General features: G+C 50.3%; 1 protein-coding gene across 5 annotated transcripts in view; it reads left to right on the forward strand.

The window, feature by feature from the left end:
• Positions 1-26,269, forward strand: part of RYR1 (ryanodine receptor 1) — a 128,834-nt gene that overhangs the window by 27,222 nt on the left and 75,343 nt on the right. For all 5 annotated transcript variants that reach the window (XM_059876495.1, XM_059876496.1, XM_005218897.5 and 2 more), the window contains 16 exon segments: positions 614-921; positions 1,676-1,878; positions 2,828-3,002; positions 3,175-3,383; positions 8,783-9,177; positions 10,394-10,526; positions 11,336-11,496; positions 12,075-12,240; positions 12,874-12,960; positions 13,125-13,351; positions 14,862-15,474; positions 18,055-18,324; positions 18,692-18,892; positions 19,459-19,570; positions 22,923-23,069; positions 25,575-25,848. In XM_059876495.1, the coding sequence (XP_059732478.1) occupies positions 614-921; positions 1,676-1,878; positions 2,828-3,002; positions 3,175-3,383; positions 8,783-9,177; positions 10,394-10,526; positions 11,336-11,496; positions 12,075-12,240; positions 12,874-12,960; positions 13,125-13,351; positions 14,862-15,474; positions 18,055-18,324; positions 18,692-18,892; positions 19,459-19,570; positions 22,923-23,069; positions 25,575-25,848 (3,681 nt within the window).

Genomic DNA, 26,269 nt, shown 5'->3' on the forward strand with positions numbered 1-26,269 from the left:
GAAATGATAGATGAGAGGTCACAGGTCCTGGGGATAGATGCCAAGGTTCAAAAGTCAAGGACTCCAGAGTGAGCAGTTTGAAATGATAGGGTCCTGGAATCAGAGGTAAGAAGCCTTCAAGTCAGAGGTGAGAGGTCAGAGCACCCCAGGACCAGAGATGAGGCTCCCAAGATCAAGATGAAAGGGGTCACAGAGGCCAGAGGTCAGTGAAGTCAAAGCCCTTGCTAAGGTCACAGGATCCTGGGGTCTGAGGTCAGGTAAGCTTATTTGAGAACCTTGATGTCAGATGGGAGTTCCCTGGTGGTCCAGTGGCTAAGACTTCATGCCCCCAGTGCAGGGGGCCTGGCTTTGACCCCTGGTCAGGGAACTAGATCCCACATGTCACACCTGAGAGTTTGCCCACCACAACTAAAGATCCTGCATGCTACCCCATGCAGCCAAATAAATAAACAAATATATTGAAAAAGAACCCTGCTGTCAGAGATCAAAGGTCAAAAGTTTCAAAGATCATGGGATCCTAAGGACCAGGGTCAGAAGTCAAGGATCCCGTGGCACAGAGCCCAGTAGTGGAGGCGAGGGTCTCGTCCCACTGGCTCCCCACCACCACCCGCAGGTACATGATGAGCAACGGGTACAAGCCGGCACCGCTAGACTTGAGCCACGTGAGACTGACGCCCGCGCAGACCACGCTGGTGGACCGGCTGGCGGAGAACGGGCACAACGTGTGGGCCCGAGACCGAGTGGCCCAGGGCTGGAGCTACAGTGCCGTGCAGGACATCCCTGCCCGTCGGAACCCTCGCCTCGTGCCCTACCGCCTGCTGGATGAGGCCACCAAGCGCAGCAACCGCGACAGTCTCTGCCAGGCCGTGCGCACCCTGCTGGGCTATGGCTACAACATTGAGCCGCCCGACCAGGAGCCCAGTGAGTGCTGACCGCAGGCCCCTGACTCCGCCCCTGGACTCCAATCTCTGACCCAACTCAGCCCCTCAGTGGGCTACATCTGTACCACTGACACTTTCCCCAACCATGACACTCACTCTGTCCCTGAGCCTGAACCCGATCTTGACCACTGACCTTGACTCAAGCTCTGCCTGGGCTACAGCTGCAACATAAACCAGGAACCCAGTGAACCCTGACCCCTGACTCCAGTTCCTGACCCCCAGCTCTGACCCCTGACCCCTAACCTCTGGACTGTGTATACAACGGGGAGCCACCCAACCAAGCACTCAGAAAGCCTCTAAGTACTACTCCTAACTTGACTGCTGACCTATTATTGACCCCTGACCCCAGCCTCAACCCCTGCCACCAACTCCAATTTCCGTCCCCCTCCCTGACCCTGATTCTGACTCCCTCTCCCCGATCCTGCTTTCAGCCCTTGATTCTTAACATCAGCCTTAATCTTGACCCTTCACCACAGACCATGACTGTGACTGACCCAACTTTCTCCCTCCATGTCTCTACTGCTAGTTCCTCTCTGAAACTCTTGACTGCTAGAGGGACAGAGGAGAAGTCTCAGTAGGTCCCTCCTACTTCTCTGTGACTGCTCTGAGAGTCCCCAGTTCTTCTTCTCTAACACCAAAAGCTGTGCCTTTCCCCTCAGCGCCCCAAGGCCCTTACCTCTCCTGATCTCGCCCACCAACCCAGCCTCTCTTACGCTGCCTGGCCCCATGTTCAGGTCAGGTGGAGAGCCAGTCTCGCTGGGACCGGGTGCGCATCTTCCGGGCAGAGAAATCCTACGTGGTGCAGAGTGGCCGCTGGTACTTCGAGTTCGAGGCAGTCACCACCGGCGAGATGCGAGTGGGCTGGGCTCGGCCTGAGCTGCGCCCAGACGTGGAGCTGGGAGCGGATGACCTGTCCTATGTCTTCAACGGGCACCGCGTGGGTAGCTCCCTGGCTCCGCTCTGCCAGGCTCTGTGATCCTTCCCACACTCGTGTAATCCAGCCCTGCCTCTCTGTGTCTCACTCTGTCCGCCCATCCCTGAATCTACCTTCCCATTCATCCCTCCATCCTCCCCCTCCCTCTGTCTGTGCATATATCCATCCACATCCATCTCTCTATCCAACCATCCATCTGTCATTTCATCCATCCATCTTCTCGTCTGTCCAAAGAATCACTTAGGCATCTACGGTTCCATATATTCGGGTAGTTGTCAGTTCAGCCATTCACCTTTTTTTAACCAATTTGTGATTTCATTTATTCACTCATCTATCTAATAATTTAATGTTTCATTTATCCATTCATCTATCCAATAATCTAATGCATACAGACATCATCTATTTATCTGCCACCTACACAGACCTGTGTGTCTGTCTGTACTTTCTGTCTTCCCTCTGTCATCCCAGGTAGACCCTCAGCTTTCATTTCATTCTTCCATCCAGCCATACACCTGCTCCCCATCCATCTATCCATCTCATTATTCATGTATCTGTTCTGGGGCATATGGGTGTAGACGCATACATATGGGGGACATTGATAGTTAGTTTCTCCTTTCCATTCCTCTACTTTCTGCTTCCCCCAACCCTCCAAGACCACCTGGGTGGCCTTTACACTCCCAGTCATGAAAACAACAGAGAACCCAGGCAAAAGGGATGAGATAGAGAGATGGCTGGGAAGGGAAAGCACGAATGCCTAGCCCCTACCTTCCAAGGACCATGGATGCAAATGTGGGGACACAAGGGGGACGCTGTGGGGCTGACCCTTCCTCTGTTCCCCATGCACTGGGCCTGGTGCCTTGCGTGTGTGTCTTGACATGTCTCCCCTCGCTCCCGTATCTCTCCATTTCTCTGTATGTCTCTCACACCACGTCTCCCCCTCACCTCCTCACAGGGTCAGCGCTGGCACCTGGGCAGTGAACCGTTTGGGCGTCCCTGGCAGTCGGGAGACGTTGTGGGCTGCATGATCGACCTCACAGAGAACACCATCATTTTCACCCTCAATGGCGAGGTCCTCATGTCCGATTCCGGCTCAGAAACAGCCTTCCGCGATATCGAGATTGGGGATGGTGAGGGCCGGCCTCGGGGCCCCTCTCTGGTTTTCTTCCATCTCACCTGACCCTACACCGCCCCCTCCAGCCCCCGGCTCTTCCATCCCCTCTTTCCACGAACATCCTCCCCATGGCTGCCCCCGCCTCGCCCACCTATGCTCACCCCTGCCCATCTATCCCCTCCCACCAGGCTTCCTGCCTGTGTGCAGCTTGGGACCCGGCCAGGTGGGTCACTTGAACCTGGGCCAGGACGTGAGCTCCCTGCGGTTCTTTGCCATCTGTGGCCTCCAGGAAGGTTTTGAACCATTTGCCATCAACATGCAGCGCCCGGTCACCACCTGGTTCAGCAAAGGCCTTCCGCAATTTGAGGCCGTGCCTCCTGAGCACCCGCACTATGAGGTGAGGACCAACCCCACTCAACACCCTCAGATCTGCTTCCACACCTCATTCTCACCACAGTTCTCTTCCCCAAGCTACTCTTTGTCTTCCGTTAATGTTAGACCACAAACGTAGAAGTGAGTGTCAGGATGATGGACTCCCCGGGCTGCCTTGTAGGGTATCACTTCAGTCACTGTATCATGCCAAACTCTTGGCGACCCCATGGACTGCAGCACGCCAGGCTTCCCTGTCCATCACCAATTTCTGGAGCTTGCTCAAACTCATGTCCATCGAGTTGGTGATGCCACCCAACTATCTCATTCTCTGTCGTCCCTTTCTCCTCCTTCCTTCAACCTTTCCCAGTATCAGGGTCTTTTTCAATGAGTCAATTCTTCACATCAGGTGGCCAAAGTATTGGAGTTTCAGCTTCAGCATCAGTCCTTCCAATGAATATTCGGACTGATTTCCTTTGGGATTGACTGGTTGGATCTCCTTGCAGTCCAAGGGGCTCTCAAGAGCCTTCTCCAGCACCACAGTTCAAAAGCATCAATTCTTCGGTGCTTAGCTTTCTTTATAGTCCAACTCTCACATCCATACATGATCACTGGAAAAACCATAGCTTTGACTAGACGGACCTTTGTTGGCAAAGAAATGTCTCTGCTTTTCAGTATGCTGTCTAGGTTGGTCATAGCTTTTCTTCCAAGGAACAAGTGTCTTTTAATTTAGGTAATTTTAATGGTAGGTATAACCTTGGAAAAAACATACCTTTCTGAGCTCCAGGTAGCTTGCCTGCAAAATGGGGGAAGGGAGGAAAGAGAAGCTGGATTAAGTGACCTCACTGGAAATTTTCAGCCCTTATAACTATTTGATCCTACCAAGGGTTTCTGCTTGTGTGCTTAAGTCGCTTCAGTCGTGTCCAACTCTTTTCGATCCTATGGACTGTAGCCCGCCAGGCTCCTCTGTCTGTGGGATTCTCCAGGCAAGAATACTGGAGTGGGTTGCCATGCCCTCCTCCAGGGGATCTTCCCAACCCAGGGATGGAACCCATGTCTCCTGTGGCTCCTGCATTGCAGGAGGATTATTTTACTGCTGAGCCAACAACAAGGCTTAAAGAAATATAAATCCCTGGGCACATTTCGGGACCTTCCTTACTAATTGTTACCTAGGGTGGTTTTTTGGGGGCAGTTACTTTTGGGGGGGGCTGTGCTCAGTGTTTGTCGCGGCATATAAGCTTCTCTGGTTGTGGCACTCGGGCTTAGTTGCCTCGTGGCATGTGGAATCTTAATTCCCTGACCAGGGATTGAATCCATGTCCCCTGCATTGGAGGGTGGGTTCCTTACCACTGGACCACCAGGGAAGTCCCGGGGGTTACTTATTTTTTAGTAACTCTTCATTAATCTGAGTATCCTAATTTTTAGACCCTAGTGCCTTTCTTTCTCAAGGTTAAACTCCGCGTCATATTCTGACCATAAAAACCCCATGTAGACCAAAGTGATGGTCCTTTTCTCAACCTGGGAAGAACTTGAATTCCACATGGCTGAGCTTTGGCTGGTACTTTACAGTCAGACAGGCCTTGAGTTAGCCTTTTCCCTGTTTTGTGCCCTGGGGCATATGACTTTCCTTCTGATCATCAGTTTTCTCTTCCTAGGCATAGCCCCGATCTGCCGCTCATACACTCTCTCTCTTTTCTAAATTACTTAGATAAGTTGGAGACATCTTGCCTCTTTATCCCTAAATATTTCAATATGCATTTCTTTGGAACAAGCTATACTCTTACAGAGCTGCAGTTATGAAAATCGGGAAATTTAACATTGATACATATTATTACCTAATTTACAGTCCATATTCAAACTATGTTCATTGTGGTAATAGTGTCTCTTTTTATTTTTCTGGTCCAAAATCCAAGCCAGGGTTACACGTTACAGTTAGTTGCTGCTGCTGCTGCTGCTAAGTCACTTCAGTCGTGTCCGACTCTGTGTGACCCCATAGACAGCAGCCCACCAGGCTCCCCCGTCCCTGGGATTCTCCAGGCAAGAACACTGGAGTGGGTTGCCATTTCCTTCTCCAATGCATGAAAGTGAAAAGTGAAAGTGAAGTCGCTCAGTCGTGTCCGACTCCTAGCGACCCTATGGACTGCAGCCTTCCAGGCTCCTCTGTCCTTGGGATTTTCCAAGCAAGAGTACTGGAGTGGGGTGCCATTGCCTTCTCCGCAGTTAGTTGTTATGTCTCTTTAATGTATATAAAATGCTTTGGAGTCTTTCATTGTCTTTTATGACACTAGTGTTTTTGAAGGGTACAGACCAGTTATTTTGCAGAATATACCTCGATTTGGGTAGTTCTCATGTCTCCTTCGGAGAAGGCAATGGCACCCCACTCCAGTACTCTTGGCTGGAAAATCCCATGGATGGAGGAGCCTGGTGGGCTGTAGCCCATGGGGTCTCTAAGAGTCAGACATGACTGAGTGACTTCCCTTTCATGCATTGGAGAAGGAAATGGCAACCCTCTCCAGTGTTCTTGCCTGGAGAATCCCAGGGACGGGGGAGCCTGGTGGGCTACTGTCTATGGGGTCACACAGAGTCAGACATGACTGAAGTGACTTAGCAGCAGCATGTCTCCTTGGGCTTCCCAGGTGGTAAAGAACCTGCCTGCCAATGCAAGGAGACATAGAGACCTGGCTTTGATCCCTGGGTTGGGAAGATCTCCTGGAGGAGGGCATGGCAACCCACTCCAGTGTTCTTGCCTGGAGAATCCCATGGACAGAAGAGCCTGGCGGGCTACAGTCCAGTGCATGGGGTCACAAAGAGTTGGACGAGATTGAAGCTACTTAGCATGCATGCATGCATGTCTCCTCACGATTAGGTTCAGGTTACACATATTTGGCAGGAACATCATAGCAATGAGGTTGTATTCTGCTTGCTGCAGGATCTCAGAGAGGCCACCATGGCACTATGGCTTACAGCTGATTATATTAACTCTGACTCTATGTTTATCGTTACCACCATCAAGTTAGTGTGTTTCCCTTTGTAATTAATAAATAATTTGTGGGGAAGCATTTCAGGCTAGGTAAAAACAGAAGGGTGTTTTCCTTTCTTTTTTGGCTGAGCTTCAAAGCTTCCAGACTCTTAGTTCCCCAACCAGGGATCACACCCGGGCCCTGGTAGTGAAAGCACGAAGTCCTAACCACTGGACCACCAGGGAATGCCCCCATCCCTGACTTTTATTCTATTTTTTTAATCTTAAATAGAAGGGTTTTAAACAGGGGACTATCCAGTCTAGATCTGAGTTTTGGGAAGATTCCTTTTGACAGTGAGTTGTAGGTGGAGAGAATGGGGACACAAAGACTAGAGAGGTACCTGGGGTGGGAGAGGATGGTAGAGTAGACATGCGTGCTAAGTCGCTACAGTCGTGTCTGACTCTTTGTGACCCTAAGGACTATAGCCCTCCAGGCTCCTCTGCCCAGGGGATTCTCCAGGCAAGAATACTGGAGTAGGTTGCCATGCCCTCCTCCAGGAGATCTTCCGGATCAAGGAATCCAACCCGAGTCTCTTAGGTCTCCTGCATTGGTAGGCAGGTTCTTTACCACTAGCGCCCCCTGGGAAGCCCAACAGGAACCTCCCAATACTTGCCACTGCCAGATGGTGTTCTCAACCCCAAGAACAGGATGTTAGACAGCAGGGAGAATGAATCAACTAACCCACCCACAACCACACAGACGAATCTCACAGACATCGTGTTGGCTGAAAGAAGCCAGACACAAAAGAATACGTACTGTAGGATCCCATTCATAGGCACTTTAAGGATGATGGACGCTACGCTGTACTGTGAGTGAATAATCAGACATTTAGTTACTTAGCCTACAAGTCACAGGAGGAAGATGGTCAGTAGACTTGTCAAGGAGCAGAGGCAAAACAGGGTTTATTTAATTAATTTATTTATTGGCTGTGTCGTGTGGCCTGGGGGATCTTCACTGAGGTGCGTGGGCTTCAGAGAGCGTGGGTTCTGTAGTTGCATGTGTGGGCTTAGTTGCCCCCAGGGCATGTGGGATTTTACTGAACTGGCAGCTCAAACCATAAAGAATCCACCTGCAATGCAGGAGACCAGGGTTCGATCCTTGTATTGGGAAGATCCCCTGGTGAAAGGACTGGCTACCCACTCTAGGAATCTTGCCTGAAGAATCCCGTGAACAGAGGAGCCTGGTGGGCTACAGTCCATGGGGTTGCAAAGAGTCAGACATGACTAAGTGCACACACACACACACACACACACGTGGGATTTTAGTTCCCCAACCAGGGATCGAAACTGTGTCCCCTGCATTGCAGAAAGAATTAACCACTGGACCTCCAGGGAAGTCTCCAGACAGAATTTATAAGAGAGAAAGGAGAGAGAGGAGAGAAAAAGATTCTGCAGACAGTTTTGGTTGCATGGTTTTGGGGTGAATTCATTGGCTGACAAGGAGCACAGAGGTCTGTCTTGGCAATTGGTCCTTGATGAGGTCATCTTGAGGTGGGGCATCAAAGAAAGGGCACTGCTTTAGTTGTTATGGAGTCTCCAGAAAATCTGAGCCTGTCCTTTGGGTCCACAGGCCAGGCACCTGTCCCGCTCTCAGCTCCTGCCCCTTATTTAGGCCAGGTTGTTGGATTTTCCTCATCAGAATCCCTCACTATCTTTGAGAGGGTAGTGACTAAAGAGGCACTGAGGAGGCTTCCAGGGGGACTGGTTATGTGGTCCATTTCTCCGTCTGAGTGCAGGAGACACAGGTGTGTCTCTCCAGAACCTCATAGTGTTGTACACCTATGATGTGTGCATTCTTCTGAGTGTTGCCTTTCCACAAACAACAAATGTAACAAAAATTCATCTGGGGGACCTTTAAAAAAAAAAAACTCTGACCCTTCTGGGCTGCTGTCCCCAAGAGGTCTCCATAAGAAAGCAGGAGGGCAGGGCTCATGTTCTGTTCACTGATGTGTTCCTAGCACTTGGGAAAGTGCCCGGCACACAGTAGGTGCTCAGTAAATGTTTGTGGAGTGGATAGATGGATGGGTGGGTGGAACAGTGGATAGATGGTTGGATGGATGGAAGAATGCAAGAATGGATGGATGAATGGATAGGTGGGTAGATAGAAGGGTGGATGGATGGATGGATGGCCTAGGCTGGAGTGGATCAGGTAGGTTTTGAAAGCTCCCTGAGTGATTCCAGTTTCTGACCAGGGCTGCTCATGCGCAAAGGTGTCCAGACAGACAGAAGGTGAATGCACCCGTGGCCAGGTTGTGTATCCCATAGGAGCTCCTCCACCCAGAGGAGTGAGTCTCTGTCTGGTTCTCACACAGTGCTCTAACGCCGAATGGTGACTCTGTGTGTAATAAGGTTTAGGGCCAATGGCCCAGCCCAACCTCCTGGCTCAGGGCTTCCTGCTCCCCTAACAGGTGACTCGTGTGGATGGCACTGTAGATACACCCCCCTGCCTGCGCCTGACCCACCGCACCTGGGGCTCCCAGAACAGTCTGGTGGAGATGCTGTTTCTCCGGCTGAGCCTTCCAGTCCAGTTCCACCAGCACTTCCGGTGCACCGCAGGGGCCACCCCACTGGCACCCCCTGGCCTGCAGCCTCCTGCGGAGGATGAGGCCCGGGCAGCGGAACCTGATCCCGACTATGAAAACCTGCGCCGCTCAGCTGGGCACTGGGCCGAGGCTGAGGGGAACAAAGAAGGAACTGCCAAGGAGGGGACACCTGGGAGTCCTGCCCAGGCTGGGGTGGAGGCCCAGCCTGCCAGGGCAGAGAATGAGAAGGATGCTACCACAGAGAAGAACAAGAAGAGAGGGTGAGTCAAGGGAGGGGCAGGGTGGGGCTTGGGGGTCTGTCCTGGGACCCCTCAATTAGGCGACTTCAATAACTTGAGAAACCCCACTGTATCCCATATGTGTTATGTGGACTCAGATTACTAAGGGATCCTATTATGTCTCAAGTGAAGGCTATTATTTCTCTGGGACACTCTAATTTCCTTGAGAATGTAAAATTGGGATGCCCCACTATATCTATGAAGAACTCCACTGTCCTTGGGGGTACCTATTGGGTCCCAAAGCTTTTCATCCAATGGACTTCATTATCTGTGAACACTAAAGGGGACCTCAAATTTTTGGTCAAGTTATCTATGCCCCCGAGGCATTCCAATGAACACCACTGGTCTTCTAAATTGGGGTCACTTCTGTATCTCAAATGTAACCCCCCAAAAAAAAACTAACTTTAAGGGGAACCCTCAAAGGGCATTAAACTTGGATTGAAACCAAATCTGCTTTTCCCCTGTGGTGGCAGTGGTTTTCAGTAGGATGTATTTCTGTGTCTCTTGAGGGGATGTGTGGAAATGATGGGAGATTTTGGGTTGTCACAGTTTTGAGGAGACATACTGCTTGCTGGGGCTCCAGGGATTCCACATGCCTTCAGTGTACAAGCCAGTGCCACAGGGAGAGCTGTCCTTTCCCAAATGCCTTTAGCACCCACGTGAGGCATGCTGACTTGGGAGGACCACTGTACACTTCCCAAGGCAACCTCCATGTTCCCAGAGGCACCTTTAAATCTGGGCAACCCGACATCCAAAAACACAGATATCCTCCAAGGTGGACACTCCTGACGCAATTGGGATTTCATCCCTCTAGAAGCGAGGCCTTGGGTATTAGAAATGGGGTGTAGTTAGGATGGATGTGGGGCTTTCCTGGTGGCTCAGCGGTAAAGAATCCACCTGCTGATGCCTGCCAATGGGGGAGGCGTGGGTTTGATCCTTGGGTGGGGAAGATCCCCTGGAGAAGGAAATGGGAGCCCATGCCAGTATTCTTGCCTGGGAAATCCCATGGACAGAGGAGCCTGGTGGGCTACAGTCCATGGGGTCGCAAAGAGTCAGACACAACTGAGCATGCACACACGCACACACATAGATATGTACATATGTAGGATGAATGTGGAGGCATGAACATTGTGATGGGAGGGCTGGGGGACTGGGCTGGAGAGTGAGCCTCATGACAGCCTCTCCTCTTCACCACCAGGTTCTTGTTCAAGGCCAAGAAGGCTGCCATGATGACCCAGCCACCAGCCACACCCACTCTGCCCCGACTCCCTCATGAGGTGGTGCCTGCTGACGACCGTGATGACCCTGAGATCATCCTCAATACCACCACGGTGCGAACCAAGGGCCCTCGGCAGATTTCCAAATTCCATGCCATGATCCCCAGTAATTGCCCTTATCTGGGGATACCCCAGTACCTACTGGAAACCACAAAATATAGTACACATCGATTCAAACCCTTTGAACCCCTAATTCCATATAGCTAAGGGCCTAAAAATCACAGGGAACACAATGAAGTCATGAGGCATGCTGACCTAACTCCCAGGGATCCCCAAATCCCAAGGATAAACCAACATAGACTCAGGATCCCAATATCTGGGTTCATCCTTGTAAACTCACCACCCCCAAATTTAACAGCTATTCTAGTGGCTCAGATGGTAAAGCATCTGCCTACAACACGGGATACCCGGGTTCAGTCCCTGGGTTGGGAAGATCTCCTGGAGAAGGCAATGGCAACCCACTCCAGTACTCTTGCCTGGAAAATCCCATGGATGGAGGAGCCTGTTAGGCTACAGTCCATGGGGTCGCAAAGAGTCAGACACGACTGAGCGACTTCACTTTCACTTTCACTAGTGTATTCCTGGGAGCCAGAATTCACAATAATCCCAATGTAGTTTTGGGATTCCCCAAATCTGGAATATTTTCTGACACAAATAGCCTAGTGGTGGGAGGGACCCAAATTTGAGGGTATCACAAAACTGTCCCAAGTTTCCCAGATCTAGAAATGTATCAGTAGATACAGAAAGAGAGGGTCTCAAATGCAGTAACTTCTTGTCAAAGCCCCAGAGGACACTGAGAATCCAGGGAAACCAAGAGCCCCAGGGAAGCCCACTGACTGCTGGTCTCCCCTTTGCCTCTCCAGTACTATTACTCTGTGAGGGTCTTTGCCGGCCAGGAGCCCAGCTGCGTGTGGGTGGGCTGGGTCACCCCTGACTACCACCAGCACGACATGAACTTCGACCTCAGCAAGGTCCGGGCGGTGACAGTGACCATGGGAGATGAGCAAGGCAACATCCACAGCAGGTGTGGGCAGGGGTGGGGGCTGTGGGGGGTAGGCACGCCGGGCACCGCCCTTTCCTTTCCTCCTGTCTTCCTGCTTATCTTCCTCCCCATGGCTCCTATTCTGAGTTTTCCCTCCTCCTCTTTTTTTGTAAATTTTGGCTGCGCTGGGTCTTCATTGCAGCACGCAAAGCTTTCTCAAGTTGCAGTGTGTGGCTTAATTTGCCCCACAGTATGAGGGATTTTCGTTCCCTGACCAGGGATCGAACCCACAACCCCTGCATTGGAAGGCGGATTCTTAACCACTGGACCGCCAGGGAAGTCCCCTCCTTCCCCATCTTGCCATCCTCTTTCTAGGTTACCTCCTTTCTCTGTTCTCTCCTTCTGCTCCCCTTCCTTCTCCTTCCAGAATCCACCACCACCTCCTAAGAATTCTAGCTCCGCAGGGTCTGGGGTGAGTGGTTTCAGTGCTCAGGTCTGCAGGTGGTGGCTGTTTAGGGGTGGGACTCTGAGTCCTGGTATTCTGGGAGCTCGGGGAAGGGGGTGTCCAGGTGTTCAGAACGCCTGGGGATCAGTGTGCTGACCACTCCTGTGTCCTCCAGCCTCAAGTGTAGTAACTGCTACATGGTGTGGGGCGGAGACTTCGTGAGCCCTGGGCAGCAGGGCCGGATCAGCCACACGGACCTTGTCATTGGCTGCCTGGTGGACTTGGCCACTGGCCTAATGACCTTTACTGCCAACGGCAAAGAGAGCAACACCTTTTTCCAGGTGAGCCCAGCCCCTCAGCAACTTAGTAATAGCATCCTCGTGACCTAGCATCCCAGGACAGCCCACCGAGAGGACAGACCCCAGGGATACAGGACAAAAACAACCTCATGACAGGCCAGAGCTGTATTGTGGCTATGGGAGGTGCCTGTGAGACCCTCTACTGATATCTAGGAAAAGGGAGACAGAGCAGAGCCTTGACCTTGGAGAGAGATCCGTATTCCATCTTGGGCTGGGTGGTACCAGTCCCCACCTTTTCACCAATCAAGGAAAATCCTACGATGGACCAGAATTCTAAAGTGGTATTTTCCTATTCAACATTTGATTATGAAAGGTTTCAAGCACACAACAAAATTAAAGGAATTGTACAGTGAGGGCCTATATACCTCCATCATGAATCTGCAAAGTCCCAGATGACAGGTTCCCCTTAGGAGGTGGAGGAGGTTGGCCTTGCTGGATCAGAGGTGGTACAGTCCATGAGCAACCTCAGGGCCACTGTGGAGCCTCCTATGCCCTTTGGACCTTTAGGCACCAGCAGGATCAGGCTGGGCCGACTGGCTCCAGAGTTTGGGATCTAGAGTCAACACCACCTCCAGTTCATCCTCTTCCTCACCCTGCCCTCTTTTCCCTTGCTAGGTGGAACCCAACACAAAGCTGTTCCCTGCCGTCTTTGTCCTGCCCACGCACCAGAACGTGATCCAGTTTGAGCTGGGGAAACAGAAGGTCGGTGATGGGGCGCGAATGGGGGCAGGCTGAGGAAGGAGGTGCGGGATGTCAGGCTGAAGTGTGTGTGGCGGGAGGGCAGTCTGGGATGTCTTCCTGGAAGTGGAGTGGCTGGATCCAGCAGACTGGGAATCCTGACCTGTGCACACCTCTGTGCCCCGCAGAACATCATGCCGCTGTCAGCCGCCATGTTTTTGAGCGAGCGCAAGAACCCCACGCCGCAGTGCCCTCCGCGGCTGGAGATGCAGATGCTGATGCCCGTGTCTTGGAGCCGCATGCCCAACCACTTCCTGCAGGTGGAGACGCGGCGGGCGGGCGAGCGGCTCGGCTGGGCAGTGCAGTGCCAGGAGCCGCTCACCATGATGGCGCTGCATGTCCCCGAGGAGAACCGGTCAGGGCCAGCCCCATCGCCCAGGGGTGGGGCGGGTACCTCAAGCCCTCTGGGGTCTGGATCCCACTGGGTTCCCCTTCCCCACTACCTTTGGGGCTCCAGATAACACTCCAAGAGGCCCCAGACCACCCTATTTTCTGCAGATAGCACACCAGGGGGCTCTCAATCCATTTCAGCAGGCTCAGACTCACCTCCAGAGATGCAGACTCAACCCAGGCATGTCCAGATAACACCCCAGAGGACTCCAGACCCATCTCAGGGAGCCAGATCCACATCAAGAATCCCACACAACACCCCAGGGGCCTCAAGTATACCTCAGAGGGTCTTGAACATTATTCAGAGAGGCTTGGATGCATCCTAGGGTCTCTTGGGCATATGCAGGGAAACTTTAGATGTGTCCCATGGAAATCTCTAACTCACTCCAGGGGACCCAGACACACCCAGCTAGAGAGTATTCTCATGGATGACAGCAAAGCTTTTACGGACTCTAAATGTGGCCAGGATCCCAGACTGACCCCAGGAGGCTTCCAACATGCTTCATCTTTTCTTTATTCACTCATTCGACAAATAGCTCTGAGCCCCTCCTGTGTGACAACAGCATTCCGGGCTGGAGACACCAAGCTCTTGTAAACGGACATCTAGCAATGCTCAGACCTGCCCAGAAGGATTCAGACCCATCCCCAGAGGCCCCAGATGCACCCATATTCATTTGTTCCTACAGAAAATATTTATGGAGCACATTTGTTGTGCAGTCACTCAGTCATGTCCGACTCTTTGTGATTCCATGGACTGCAGCACACCAGGCTCCTCTGTCCTTCACCATCTCCTGGAGTTTGCTCAAACTTATGTCCACTGAGTCAGTGATGCCATCTAACCGTCTCATCCCCTGTCATCCCCTGTCATCCCCTTCTCCTCCTGCCCTCATCTTTCCTGACATCAGGGTCTTTTCTAATGAGTCGGCTCTTTGTATCAGGTGGCCAAAGTATTGGAGCTTCAGCTTCAGCATCAGTCCTTCCAATTAGTATTCAAGGTTGATTTCCTTTGTGTTTAGTCCTTTTTAGGTGCTGGGAATATAGCAAACAAAGAACAAACAAACGAAACAGGCAGGAATGTCCTGTCCTGATGAACTTTACATTCTGGTGGTGTTCAAATATATCCAGGGTACTCAGACTTGCCAGAGCGGGATTTAGACCCAACCTGGAAGCCCACATACATCTCACAGTCACCAGATCTTTTCCCTGGACTCTTAGATCCCCAGGGTACCAGACCATCCTATAAACCCCAAACGTATCCCAGGGAGCCCCCAGACCAGTAAGGGACTTCCGGAACCATTAAAAAGTCTCCTAGACTCAGCTCCACAGACCTCACAGAATCTTGACCTAGCAGAACACTGGGATTCCCTTCTAGGGCCACCAACACTCGCCTGAGCACTCTGCCTCTCGGGTCTGTGCCTCTGTCTCCCACCTTCTCTGCTTGCTCTGTCTCTGAATGTAGCCCATCTCTACCACAGATGCATGGACATCCTGGAGTTGTCTGAGCGCTTGGACCTGCAGCGGTTCCATTCGCACACCCTCCGCCTCTACCGGGCTGTGTGCGCCCTGGGCAACAACCGCGTGGCGCATGCTCTGTGCAGCCATGTGGACCAGGCGCAGCTGCTGCACGCCCTGGAGGACGCGCACCTGCCCGGCCCTCTGCGGGCAGGCTACTACGACCTCCTCATCAGCATCCACCTCGAAAGTGCTTGCCGCAGCCGCCGCTCCATGCTCTCTGAGTACATCGTGCCCCTCACGCCTGAGACCCGCGCCATCACTCTCTTCCCACCCGGAAAGAGAGCGGATAACGGTCCCCGCCGCTACGGGCTTCCTGGCGTCGGCGTTACCACCTCGCTGCGGCCTCCACACCATTTCTCAGCCCCGTGTTTCGTGGCCGCCCTGCCAGCTGCTGGGGCGGCAGAAGCCCCGGCCCGCCTCAGCCCCAGCATCCCTCTGGAAGCTCTTCGGGACAAAGCACTCAGAATGCTGGGGGAGGCGGTGCGAGATGGTGGGCAGCACGCTCGTGACCCAGTCGGGGGCTCCGTGGAGTTCCAGTTTGTGCCGGTGCTCAAGCTGGTGTCCACCCTGCTGGTAAGGACTTCCTCCTGCTTCCCTCTGTCCCGGTCTTTCCCGCTACCAAATCATCCATACATCCATTCATCCACCCGTACCTGCATACCTCCCATTTATGTATCCAACCATCCATGCATCTCTCCATCCATACACCCTTCACCTTCCAACTTATCCTTTTATCATCTACTCATTCACTTTTCCTTCCATCCATTCATCTGACATCTATTCATTTTCCTTCTTTTTGTTTAATCATGTAACCAACCATCATTCAGCCGTCCTCCACCCACCGTTCCATCCATCCATCTGTCCATTCAAACATACCCTCATCTGCCTATCCAAAAGTTCACCATCTATTTATCCTTCCAGTCTCCACCCAATTATCTATTCGTCCACCTCTCCATCCATCCCTGCCTCCATCTATCCAACTTTCAATCTAGTTGTCCATTCATTCATACATCATTTCATTCACTGTTTCATCTATTCATCTATCCACCTACCCATTTATTTATTAATCTATTTCCCCTTCATACATCCAACCATCATCCACCTTCCACTGTGCATCCATTCATCCACATATCCATTCATCCACCCATCCATGGATTCATCCATTCTTCCATCTTCCACCTACCTATCCATCAATCCATGCATCTCTCTATCCATAGGTATTCAGTTCAGTTCAGTCGCTCAGTCATGTCTGACTCTTTGCGACCCCATGAATCGCAGCACACCAGGCCTCCCTGTTCATCACCAACTCCCGGAGTTCACTCAGACTCACGTCCATCGAGTCAGTGATGCCATCCAGCCATCTCATCCTCTGTCATCCCCTTCTCCTCCTGCCCCTAATCCCTCCCAGCATCAGAGTCTTTTCCAATGAGTCAACTCTTCGCCTCAAGTGGCCAAAGTACTGGAGTCTCAGCTTCAGCATCATTCCTTCCAAAGAAATCCCAGGGCTGATCTCCTTCAGAATGGACTGGTTGGATCTCCTTGCAGTCCAAGGGACTCTCAAGAGTCTTCTCCAACACCACAGTTCAAAAGCATCAATTCTTCGGCGCTCAGCCTTCTTCACAGTCCAACTCTCACATCCATACATGACCACAGGAAAAACCATAGCCTTGACTAGACGGACCTTTGTTGGCAAAGTAATGTCTCTGCTTTTGAATATGCTATCTAGGTTGGTCATAACTTTCCTTCCAAGGAGTAAGCGTCTTTTAATTTCATGGCTGCAGTCACCATCTGCAGTGATTTTGAAGCCCCCCAAAATAAAGTCTGACTGTTTCCACTCTTTCCCCATCTATTTCCCATGAAGTGATGGGACCGGATGCCATGATCTTCGTTTTCTGAATGTTGAGCTTTAAGCCAACTTTTTCACTCTCCACTTTCACTTTCATCAAGAGGCTTTTTAGTTCCTCTTCACTTTCTGCCATAAGGGTGGTGTCATCTGCCTATCTGAGGTTATTGATATTTCTCCCGGCAATCTTGATTCCAGCTTGTGTTTCTTCCAGTCCAGCGTTTCTTATAATGTACTCTGCATAGAAGTTAAATAAGCAGGGTGACAATATACAGCCTTGATGTACTCCTTTTCCTATTTGGAACCGGTCCGTTGTTCCGTGTCCAGTTCTAACTGTTGCTTCCTGACCTGCATACAAATTTCTCAAGAGGCAGATCAGATCTCAAGAGGTAGATGATTGGATGGATTTGTGGGTACTTAATACATGTACCCACAAATCCATCCAACCATCTACACCTGTTCATTTACCCACTCATTCACTCATTCTCCATCCTTCAATATCCGTTCTTTATTTCATGTACTCTTTCATTCACTACCCATCTAATGATTCTTACATATAAACATCCATCCAGTTTTCACACACAAATCTATCCACCCATCCATATATCCATTCCATCCCAGTACATGGTTATTTATGCATTTATCTATTTACCTATCCACTCATGTATTTGCGTATGCATCTATCAAAGCATGCATCCTCCCACGTCTCTAAACATCATTTATCCTGTCATCCATCTACCCACCATCTCTTCTTCCCCCTTTACCTTCACCTTTCAATCCATTATCCACCCATCCATAGACCTCTCCTTCACACCTCTGCTATCCCATCTATTCATCCACCCAGTCACCTAGTCCTCCCCCATTCATTCATCTCTCTCTTTCCCAGCTATTTTCCCTTTCATTTACCCCCTCTCCTTCCATCTCTTAGCATCTCCATTATGTTGACTGAGAGCTGGCATATACTGGGAGCTATGAGGGCCTCGATCAGATGTAGGATGTGTCTTGTCCCAGAGTCACAAATGGTCAGGTTTGGGAGAAAGGACATTTACTTGTGAAGGGAGAGGTGCTCATGTTTGGCTATGTGGTCTGGGCCATGTAGATGGGACACAGGGTATGGATCTGGGAGTATCTTAAGGAAGGTGGATGGTGGGACAGGGGGGATGCCATTCCTGTTTGTAGGAGGAATTGTATCCAGTCAGTGCAGGGATGAATCTGGCTTGTGCTGGAGAATCAGGTCTGGGGAGTGAGGCCGGGACTTGATTATGGAAGCCTTGCAGCCTGCAGTAACACAGCCGGCCTTTGTCCCCTAGGTGATGGGCATCTTTGGCGATGAGGATGTAAAACAGATCTTGAAGATGATTGAGCCTGAAGTATTCACTGAGGAAGAAGAGGAAGAGGAGGAGGAGGAGGAAGGGGAAGAGGAAGAAGAGGATGAGGAGGAGAAGGAGGAGGACGAGGAGGAAGAGGCACGGGAGAAGGAAGATGAGGAAAAAGAGGAGGAGGAGACAGCAGAGGGGGAAAAAGAGGACTTGGAGGAGGGGCTGCTCCAGATGAAGTTGCCCGAGTCTGTGAAGTTACAGGTGAGCTGGTTCTTCCTGTTTTTCTAGCCTCCATCCCTCTGGGCTGGCCAATGCAGGGTCTGGTGGGGCTGGAGTCTGGACTTTGACCCAAGGTAGTGGGTGCTGCGGAGGGGCATAAAACAGGGGACTGCTGCTGGGTTTTGAATGAGCTCTCTGGTTTCCTTGTGGGAGGTGAATTAGAGGGATGAGACCATGGAGATGGCCACCTTGAGGATCCAGGCGGGAGACAGTGGTGGCTCGACCCGAACAGGGCTGTGGAGTGGGGAGGGAAGGCAAGAAGAGTTTCAAGGAAGTCCTCATGGTCTCACCATCATCCCACCTACCACATGGCTATCATCCCACCTACCACATGGCTATCATCCCACAGATGTGTAACCTGCTGGAGTATTTCTGTGACCAAGAGCTACAGCACCGTGTGGAATCTCTGGCAGCCTTTGCAGAGCGCTATGTGGACAAACTCCAGGCCAACCAGAGGGACCGCTACGCCATCCTCATAAAAGCCTTCACCATGACTGCAGCTGAGACAGCCCGACGCACTCGCGAGTTCCGCTCCCCACCCCAGGAGCAGGTCCTCTGACCCCTGACCCTAGCTGGCCTTACTGTTTACCCCTCAACCTCAGCCTCTCCCCTTGCCCTGATCACGGATGATACTCAACCTCAAAATCTGACTTTGACCTCTGACCCTATTGATACACTTATCTGTTACTCTCTTGTGTGCGTGTGAGTTGCTCAGTTGTGTCTGACTCTGCAACCCCATGGACTGTAACCTGCCAGGCTCCTCTGTCCATGAAATTCTCTAGGCAAAAATACTGGAGTGGGTTACTGTGCCCTCCTCCAGGGGGATCTTCCCAACTCAGGGATCAAACCCAGGTCTCCCTCTTTGCAGACCGATTCTTTACTGTCTGAACCACCAGGAAAGCTCTGAGTAACAGAGTAACAGTTACTCTCTTACCTCTCTCTGAACCAGACTTCTGAGTCACTGCAGACTGACCCTGACTCCTTTTGAACCTTTAGTCGCCCAGATATTCTTCACTGATTCATGAGCTTAGACAGGAACTCACAGTTGGATATTTGATGCTCAACCTCAGAGTTCCTGCTCTGGGGTCTCTCACTCTAATCTTTGACCTTCCCTAGATCAACATGCTATTGCACTTCAAAACTGCTGAGGATGAGGAAGATTGTCCTCTCCCTGAAGAGGTCCGACAGGATTTGCTCGAATTTCATCGAGACCTGCTGACACACTGCGGTACGAGAGGAGATCAGAGAATCCACCTCCCAAACTTTCTTTTGAGACCCGTCTTGAAGTTTTCCTAAGATTTTCTGATCTTAAATATCTACAGTTCTTGTGAAGTAACTGTTGGTAAAATGAATGACTGAATGAATGAACATATTAGTGAACAGGTGGATGATGTGGAAGGATATGTTTATGTGGGTGTTTGGGTGGATGTACTATGGGCTTCCCAGATGGCGCTGTGCTGTGCTTAGTCACTCAGTTGTGTCCGACTCTTTGTGACCCCATGGACTGCAGCCTGCCAAGCTCCTCTGTCTTTGGGGATTCTCCAGGCAAGAATACTGGGTTGGGTTGCCATGCCCTCCTCCAGGGGCTCTTACTAACCCAGGTATCGAACCCAGGTCTCCTGCATTGTAGGCGGATTCTTTACCAACTGAGCCAGCAGGAAAGCCCAAGAATACTGGAGTTACCCCTTATCCCTTCTTCAGGGGATCTTCCTGACCAAATCAAACCAGAGTCTCCTGCATTGCAGGTGGATTCTTTACCAGATGAGCTACCTGGGAAGCCCCAGCCACCAGGTGGCGCTAGTGGTAAATAATACACCTGTCAGTGCAGGAGACCAGATTTAATCCTTGGGGTGGGAAGATCCCCTGGAGGAGGAAATGGCAATCCACTCCAGTATTCTGGCCTGGGAAATTCCATGGACAGAGGAGGAGCCTGGTGGGCTACAGTCCATGGGGTTGTAAAGATCAGACATGACTGAGCGCGCACACACACACACACACACACACACACGGATGAATGGCTATCGGTTCAGTTCAGTCTCTCAGTCGTGTCCAACTCTTTGCGACCCTATGGACTAAAACACATCAGGCCTCCCTGTCCATCACCAACTCCCAGAGTTTATTCAAACTCATGTCCATTGAGTCGGTGATGCCATCCAACCATCTCATCCTTTGTCATTCCCTTCTCCTCTCACCTTCAATCTTTTCCAGCATCAGGGTCTTTTCAAATGAGTCAGTTCTTCACATCAGGTGGCCAAAGTATTGGAGTTTCAGCTTCAGCATCAGTCCTTCTAGTGAATATTCAGGACTGATTTCCTTTAGGATGGACTGGTTGGATCTCCTTGCAGTCCAAGGGACTCTCAGGAGTCTTCTCCAACACCACAGTTCAAAAGCATCAGTTTTTTTGTGCTCAGATTTCTTTATACTCCAACTCTCACATCCATACATGACTACTGGAAAAACCATTGCTTTGACTAGACAAACCTTTGTTGGCAAAGTAATGTCTCTGCTTTTTAATATGCCGTCTAGGTTGGTCATAACTTTTCTTCCAAGCAGCAAGTGTCTTTTAATTTCATGGCTGCAGTCACCATCTGCAGTGATTTTGGAGCCCAAAAATATAAAGTCTGTCACTGTTTCCACTGTTTCCCCATCTGTTTGCCATGAAGTGATGGGACCAGATGCCATGATCTTAGTTTTCTAAATGTTGAGCTTTAAGCCAACTTTTTCACTCTCCACTTTCACTTTCATCAAGAGGCCCTTTAGTTCTTCTTCACTTTCTGCCAAAAGGATGGTGTCATCTGCATATCTGAGGTTATTGATATTTCTCCCAGAAATCTTGATTCCAGCTTGTGCTTCATCCCAGCCCAGCATTTCTCATGATGTACTCTGCATAGAAGTTAAATAAGCAGGGTGACAATATACAGCCTTGACGTACTCCTTTCCCTATTTGGAACCAGTCTGTTGTTCCATGTCCAGTTCTAACTGTTGCTTCTTGACTGCATACAGATTTCTCAAGAGGCAGGTCAGGTGGTCTGGTATTCCCATCTCTTTAAGAATTTTCCACAGTTTATTGTGATCCACACAGTCAAAGGCTTTGGCATAGTCAATAAAGCAGAAGTAGATGTTTTTCTGGAACTCTCTTGCTTTTTCAATGATCCAGTGGATGTTGGCAATTTGATCTTTGGTTCCTCTGCCTTTTCTAAATCCAGTTTGTACATCTGGAAGTTCATGGTTCACGTACTGTTGAAGCCTGGCTTGGAGAATTTTGAGCATTATTTTACTAGCGTGTGAGATGAGTGCAATTGTGCGGTAGTTTGAGCATGCTTTGGCATTGCCTTTCTTTGGGATTGGAATGAAAACTGACCTTTTCCAGGCCTGTGGCCACTGCTGAGTTTTCCAAATTTGCTGGTATATAAGTGAATGGACAAGTGTGTGAATTGATGGAGAGAATAGCTGAATAAAGGAGTGAGTAAAGAGTTGGCTGACTGGTTGGATGAATAAAAAGAAAGATGGCTTGAGGGATGGTTGGTGGATCTCTATTGTTTCTCATAAGGAGTCAGCTGATCATCTTACTGAGATTGTTTTTGTATGTGATGACTCATTTTTATTTGGCTGGCTTTCAATATTTCTCTTTGCTTTGGCCTCTAAGCAGTTTGAGTACGAGTTTGCTGAGTTTCTTAAATGTGTAGATTAATATTTTTCATCAAATTTCAGACTTTGGGGCCATTATTTTTCTAAATAGTTTTCTTCCCCATTCTCATCACTTCTTCTAGGACTCCCATTATGCATACGTTGTTATGCTTGACGGTACACTATGGGTCTCTGTGGCTCTGTTAATTTTCGTCATTCTTTTATTAAGGTTGGATAACCTCTGTTGTTCTATGAATCAAGTTCATTGATTCTTTCTCCTTCTATCTCAAATATGCTGTTGTGCCATTCTAATATATTCCAGTTATTGTACTTTGTCACTTCAGCTTCTATATGGTTATTTTTGTATCTAGTTCTTTTTATTATTATTATTTGGCTGTGTTGGGTCTTCATTGCAGCGAGTAGGGGCTACTCTCTAGTTGCAGTGTGGAGGCTTCTCTTATTTCACAGGCTCGAGGGCTCGTGGGCTCAGCAGTTGCAGCTCGTGGGCCCTAGAGTGTGGCTCAGTAGTTGTGGCCCTTGGGCTTAGTTGCCTTGAAACATATGGGATCTTCCTGGACTAGGGATCGAACCCAAGATACTTGCATTGGCAAGTAAATTCTTAATCACTGGACCACCAGGAAAGTCCTACCTCTTTATCAGGAGTCTCTTTTTGATGAGTCACTGTCGTCATACTTCTCTTTAATACTTTAGACATGGTTTCCTTTAGTTCTTTGAAGATACTTGCAATAGTTGATTTAAAAGACAAACAATTCAAAGAATGAATAAGTGAACAAATAGATGAACATATAAAGAAATAAATGAAAAACCCCATGAACACACACATGAGTGAGAAATGAATGTGTGAATATGTGAGTGAATAAAGAAGTAAATGATTCAGCAGATTAATAAGCAAGCAGATGAATGACATGCCTTCCCTTCTTGTCTACCTCCAGGAATTCAACTGGAGGGGGAAGAGGAGGAACCAGAGGAAGAAGCCACCCTGGGCAGTCGCCTGATGAGCCTGTTGGAGAAGGTGCGGCTGGTGAAGAAGAAGGAGGAGAAATCAGAGGAGGAACCACCCGCTGAGGAGCGCAAACCCCGTGAGGACTGGGGCCACCAGGGAAGAGACAGGGGTGGGCCAGGCAGCCCTGTGCTTACGGAGCTTCTGGGTACAAGACAGGCCCCAGGAGCAGCACGAGGGATGGGTAGGTGGTATTAATGAGAGAGGAGGAGCGGAGAGTGGGGTGAGAGAGGAGGCCTGCTGGAGGTGTGGCCCAAACGCGGGGGCTGCACAGTGTGTGTGTTGAAATCGTGTGGTGCATGACTGCCAGAGGGGAGAGCCACACCTCCAACCTAGGACTGGGGGCAACTCCTGCACCACCGTGGTTTCCAAGGCTTTTGATTGTTTTTTGTTTATTTCTTGGTGAAACAGTTACTGTGCTGAGGGATAGGAAAACAGTCATGGGCCAGTAGGTCATTATACAAACTGTGTATTAGCACCATATTACAAGGACGGAGTCCCTGACGTTGCTGCAGACTTTATTCTATGACATTTCACAAATTATTGGACCAACTCTGGGCCAGGCACTATTGTTAGAGCTGGGGAATCTATTGCTTCATGGCAAATATAAGGGGAAAAAGTGGAAGCAATGATAGATTTTATTTTCTTGGGCCCCAGATCACTGTGGATGGTGACTGAAGCCATGAAATTAAAAGACGCTTGCTCCTTGGAAGGAAAGCTATGACAAACCTAGACAGCATATTAAAAAGCAGAGACATCACTTTGCCAACAAAAGTCTATATAGTCAAAGCTATGATTTTTCCAGTAGTCATGTATGGTTGATTCACAGAGTTGATTCACAAAGAAGGCTGAGCACCAAAGAATTGATGCTTTCAAATTGTGGTGCTGGAGAAGACTCTTGAGAGTCTCTTGGACTGCAAAAAAAATCAAACCAGTTAATCCTGAAGGAAATCAACCCTGAATATTCATTGGAAGGACTGTTGCTGAAGCTGAAGCTCCAATACTTTGGCCACTTGATATGAAGAGCTGACTCACTGGAAAAGACTCTGATGCTGGGAAAGATTGAGAGCAGGAGGAGAAGGGGGCAGCAGAGGATGAGGTGGTCGGATAGCATCACCAACTGAATGGGCATGAATCTGAGCAGAGTCTGGTGGGCTACAGTCCGTGGGGTCACAGACAGGTGGACACGACTGAGCAGCTAAACACAGCACACTCCCTGGAAGATAGGGGAGGACAGAGGAACCTGGCAAATAACAGAGGGACAAATAACAACAAAGAGTCAAAATCTCTACCTTGAAGGAGTTTAGAATATTACAAAAGATATATATATATATATATATAACCATAATGTCAAATGACTATAGATGCTAATAAGAAAAATGAAGTTGAGTAGAGGAGAAAGAGGGACAAAGATGAAAAGGTTAGAATGGGGGGAGAGGATGCAAAGATTTGGGAGAAGATGGCTGGTACAGAAAGAATAGCCAGTGCAAAGGCCCTGAGGCAGGAACACCCTTGGTGCATTTAGAGGCCAGCATGGCTGAAGCCAGGTGAGCAGGAGAGGTGCTGAATATGAAGTCTGACGTGATGGGTCCAGAGTGTACAGAGCAGATGGACGGAGGGTAGGACATGTCACAGATCACCATTCAGTGCCAGTGCAAGAAGGTTTCCCCTAACTCTGAGACATGGGAAACATTTATCTTCTTTCCCAGAAATTCTGGGAAGAAAAAGTGCTGGGAGAGAAAGACAGAGAGAGAAATGGATGCTGGATGTAGGGAAAGAAAGTCCCAGGGAAATCACCAGGGAAAGAGAACAGTTCATTTTTGACATTATTTTCAAATGCCACCAATGTCCTCACAGTTTCTTTTTGTGTCTGTTGTCTCCCATGAGGAAAAATTGGCTGGCTGGTTTGTTTGTTTGTTTGTTTGTTTGTTTTGGCCACATCTTGTGGCACATGGGACCTTAGTTCTCTGCCCAGGGATCAAACCCTTACTTCTTGCATTGGAAGCGCAGAATCTTAACTGCTGGACCACCAGGGAAGTCCCAAAATTGCCTGCATTTTTACAGAACAAGGGCTTCCCTGATAGCTCAGCTGGTAAAAAATCCGCCTGCAATACGGGAGACCTGAGTTCAGTCCCTGGGTTGGGAAGATCCCCTGGAGAAGGGAAAGGCTACCCACTCCAGTATTCTGGCCTGGAGAATTCCATGGACTGTATTGTTCTTGGGGTCGCAAAGAGTCTGACAGTACTGAGTGACTTTCACTTCACTCTACAGAACTAATGGAATTACCATTTGTGCTTTTAAAGATGCTCCTAGTAGCGCTCTAGTACTTTGTATCTGGTGGTACACATTCTTTTTCCTCTTGAAAAGGGGGCTCTTGTGGTCTGGTTATAGGGTGAAGATGACAAAGAGACTCTTAGGGCCATAGAACAGAGTCTGCCAGCATCTGCCCAGTCCTGGCAGGGGTAGGGTGGGGCTTAACAGGTAGCAACTGAGAAGCCCTTTGGCAAGAAGGGCCCCTCTTGCATTGTTCTGGCTCATAGCCCTGTCCTGGGAAGACCGTTCAGACCCTGTGTCCCCTTCCCAGAGTCGCTGCAAGAGCTGGTGTCCCACACGGTGGTGCGTTGGGCCCAAGAGGACTTCGTGCAGAGCCCGGAGCTGGTCCGCGCCATGTTCAGCCTCCTGCACCGGCAGTATGATGGGCTCGGGGAGCTGCTGCGCGCCCTGCCCCGGGCCTACACCATCTCCCCCTCCTCCGTGGAGGACACCATGAGCCTGCTCGAGTGCCTCGGCCAGATCCGCTCACTGCTCATCGTGCAGATGGGCCCCCAGGAAGAGAACCTCATGATCCAGAGCATCGGGTGAGGCCCCCGCCCTTCCCCTACTGAACCCCTCCCCTCCCCGCTGAAACCCCGCCCCTCCCCCCGCTGAGTCCTGTCCCGCCCCTGCTGAGGCCCCGCCCCTTCCCTGCTGAGCCCCGCCCCTTCCCCCCCCCCCCCCCCCCCCCCCCCCCCCCGCCGCCGCCGCCCCCAGCTCGTCTTCGCGGGAAGGGACCGGAACCCTCTGGGCTCCAGCTTGTCCCTGCCCCTCCCCACTTCTGCCCCATCCTCGGGGTGGTGTGCTCCTCCCAGCTGCTAGACTGTCTCCCCTTATCTCTCCACTCACTCCTGGGGAGCCTCTCCTACTTGCCTGTGACTCTGGGCACAAGATTTGCACCCTTTGAGCTTCCATTTCTTTATCTGTAAACTGAGAAAGAGCCACACCTACCTCTCGGAGTCGTGG

The sequence above is a fragment of the Bos taurus genome, chromosome 18 (assembly GCF_002263795.3).
Source record: "Bos taurus isolate L1 Dominette 01449 registration number 42190680 breed Hereford chromosome 18, ARS-UCD2.0, whole genome shotgun sequence".
In the NCBI taxonomy this organism is placed as follows: domain Eukaryota; kingdom Metazoa; phylum Chordata; class Mammalia; order Artiodactyla; family Bovidae; genus Bos; species Bos taurus.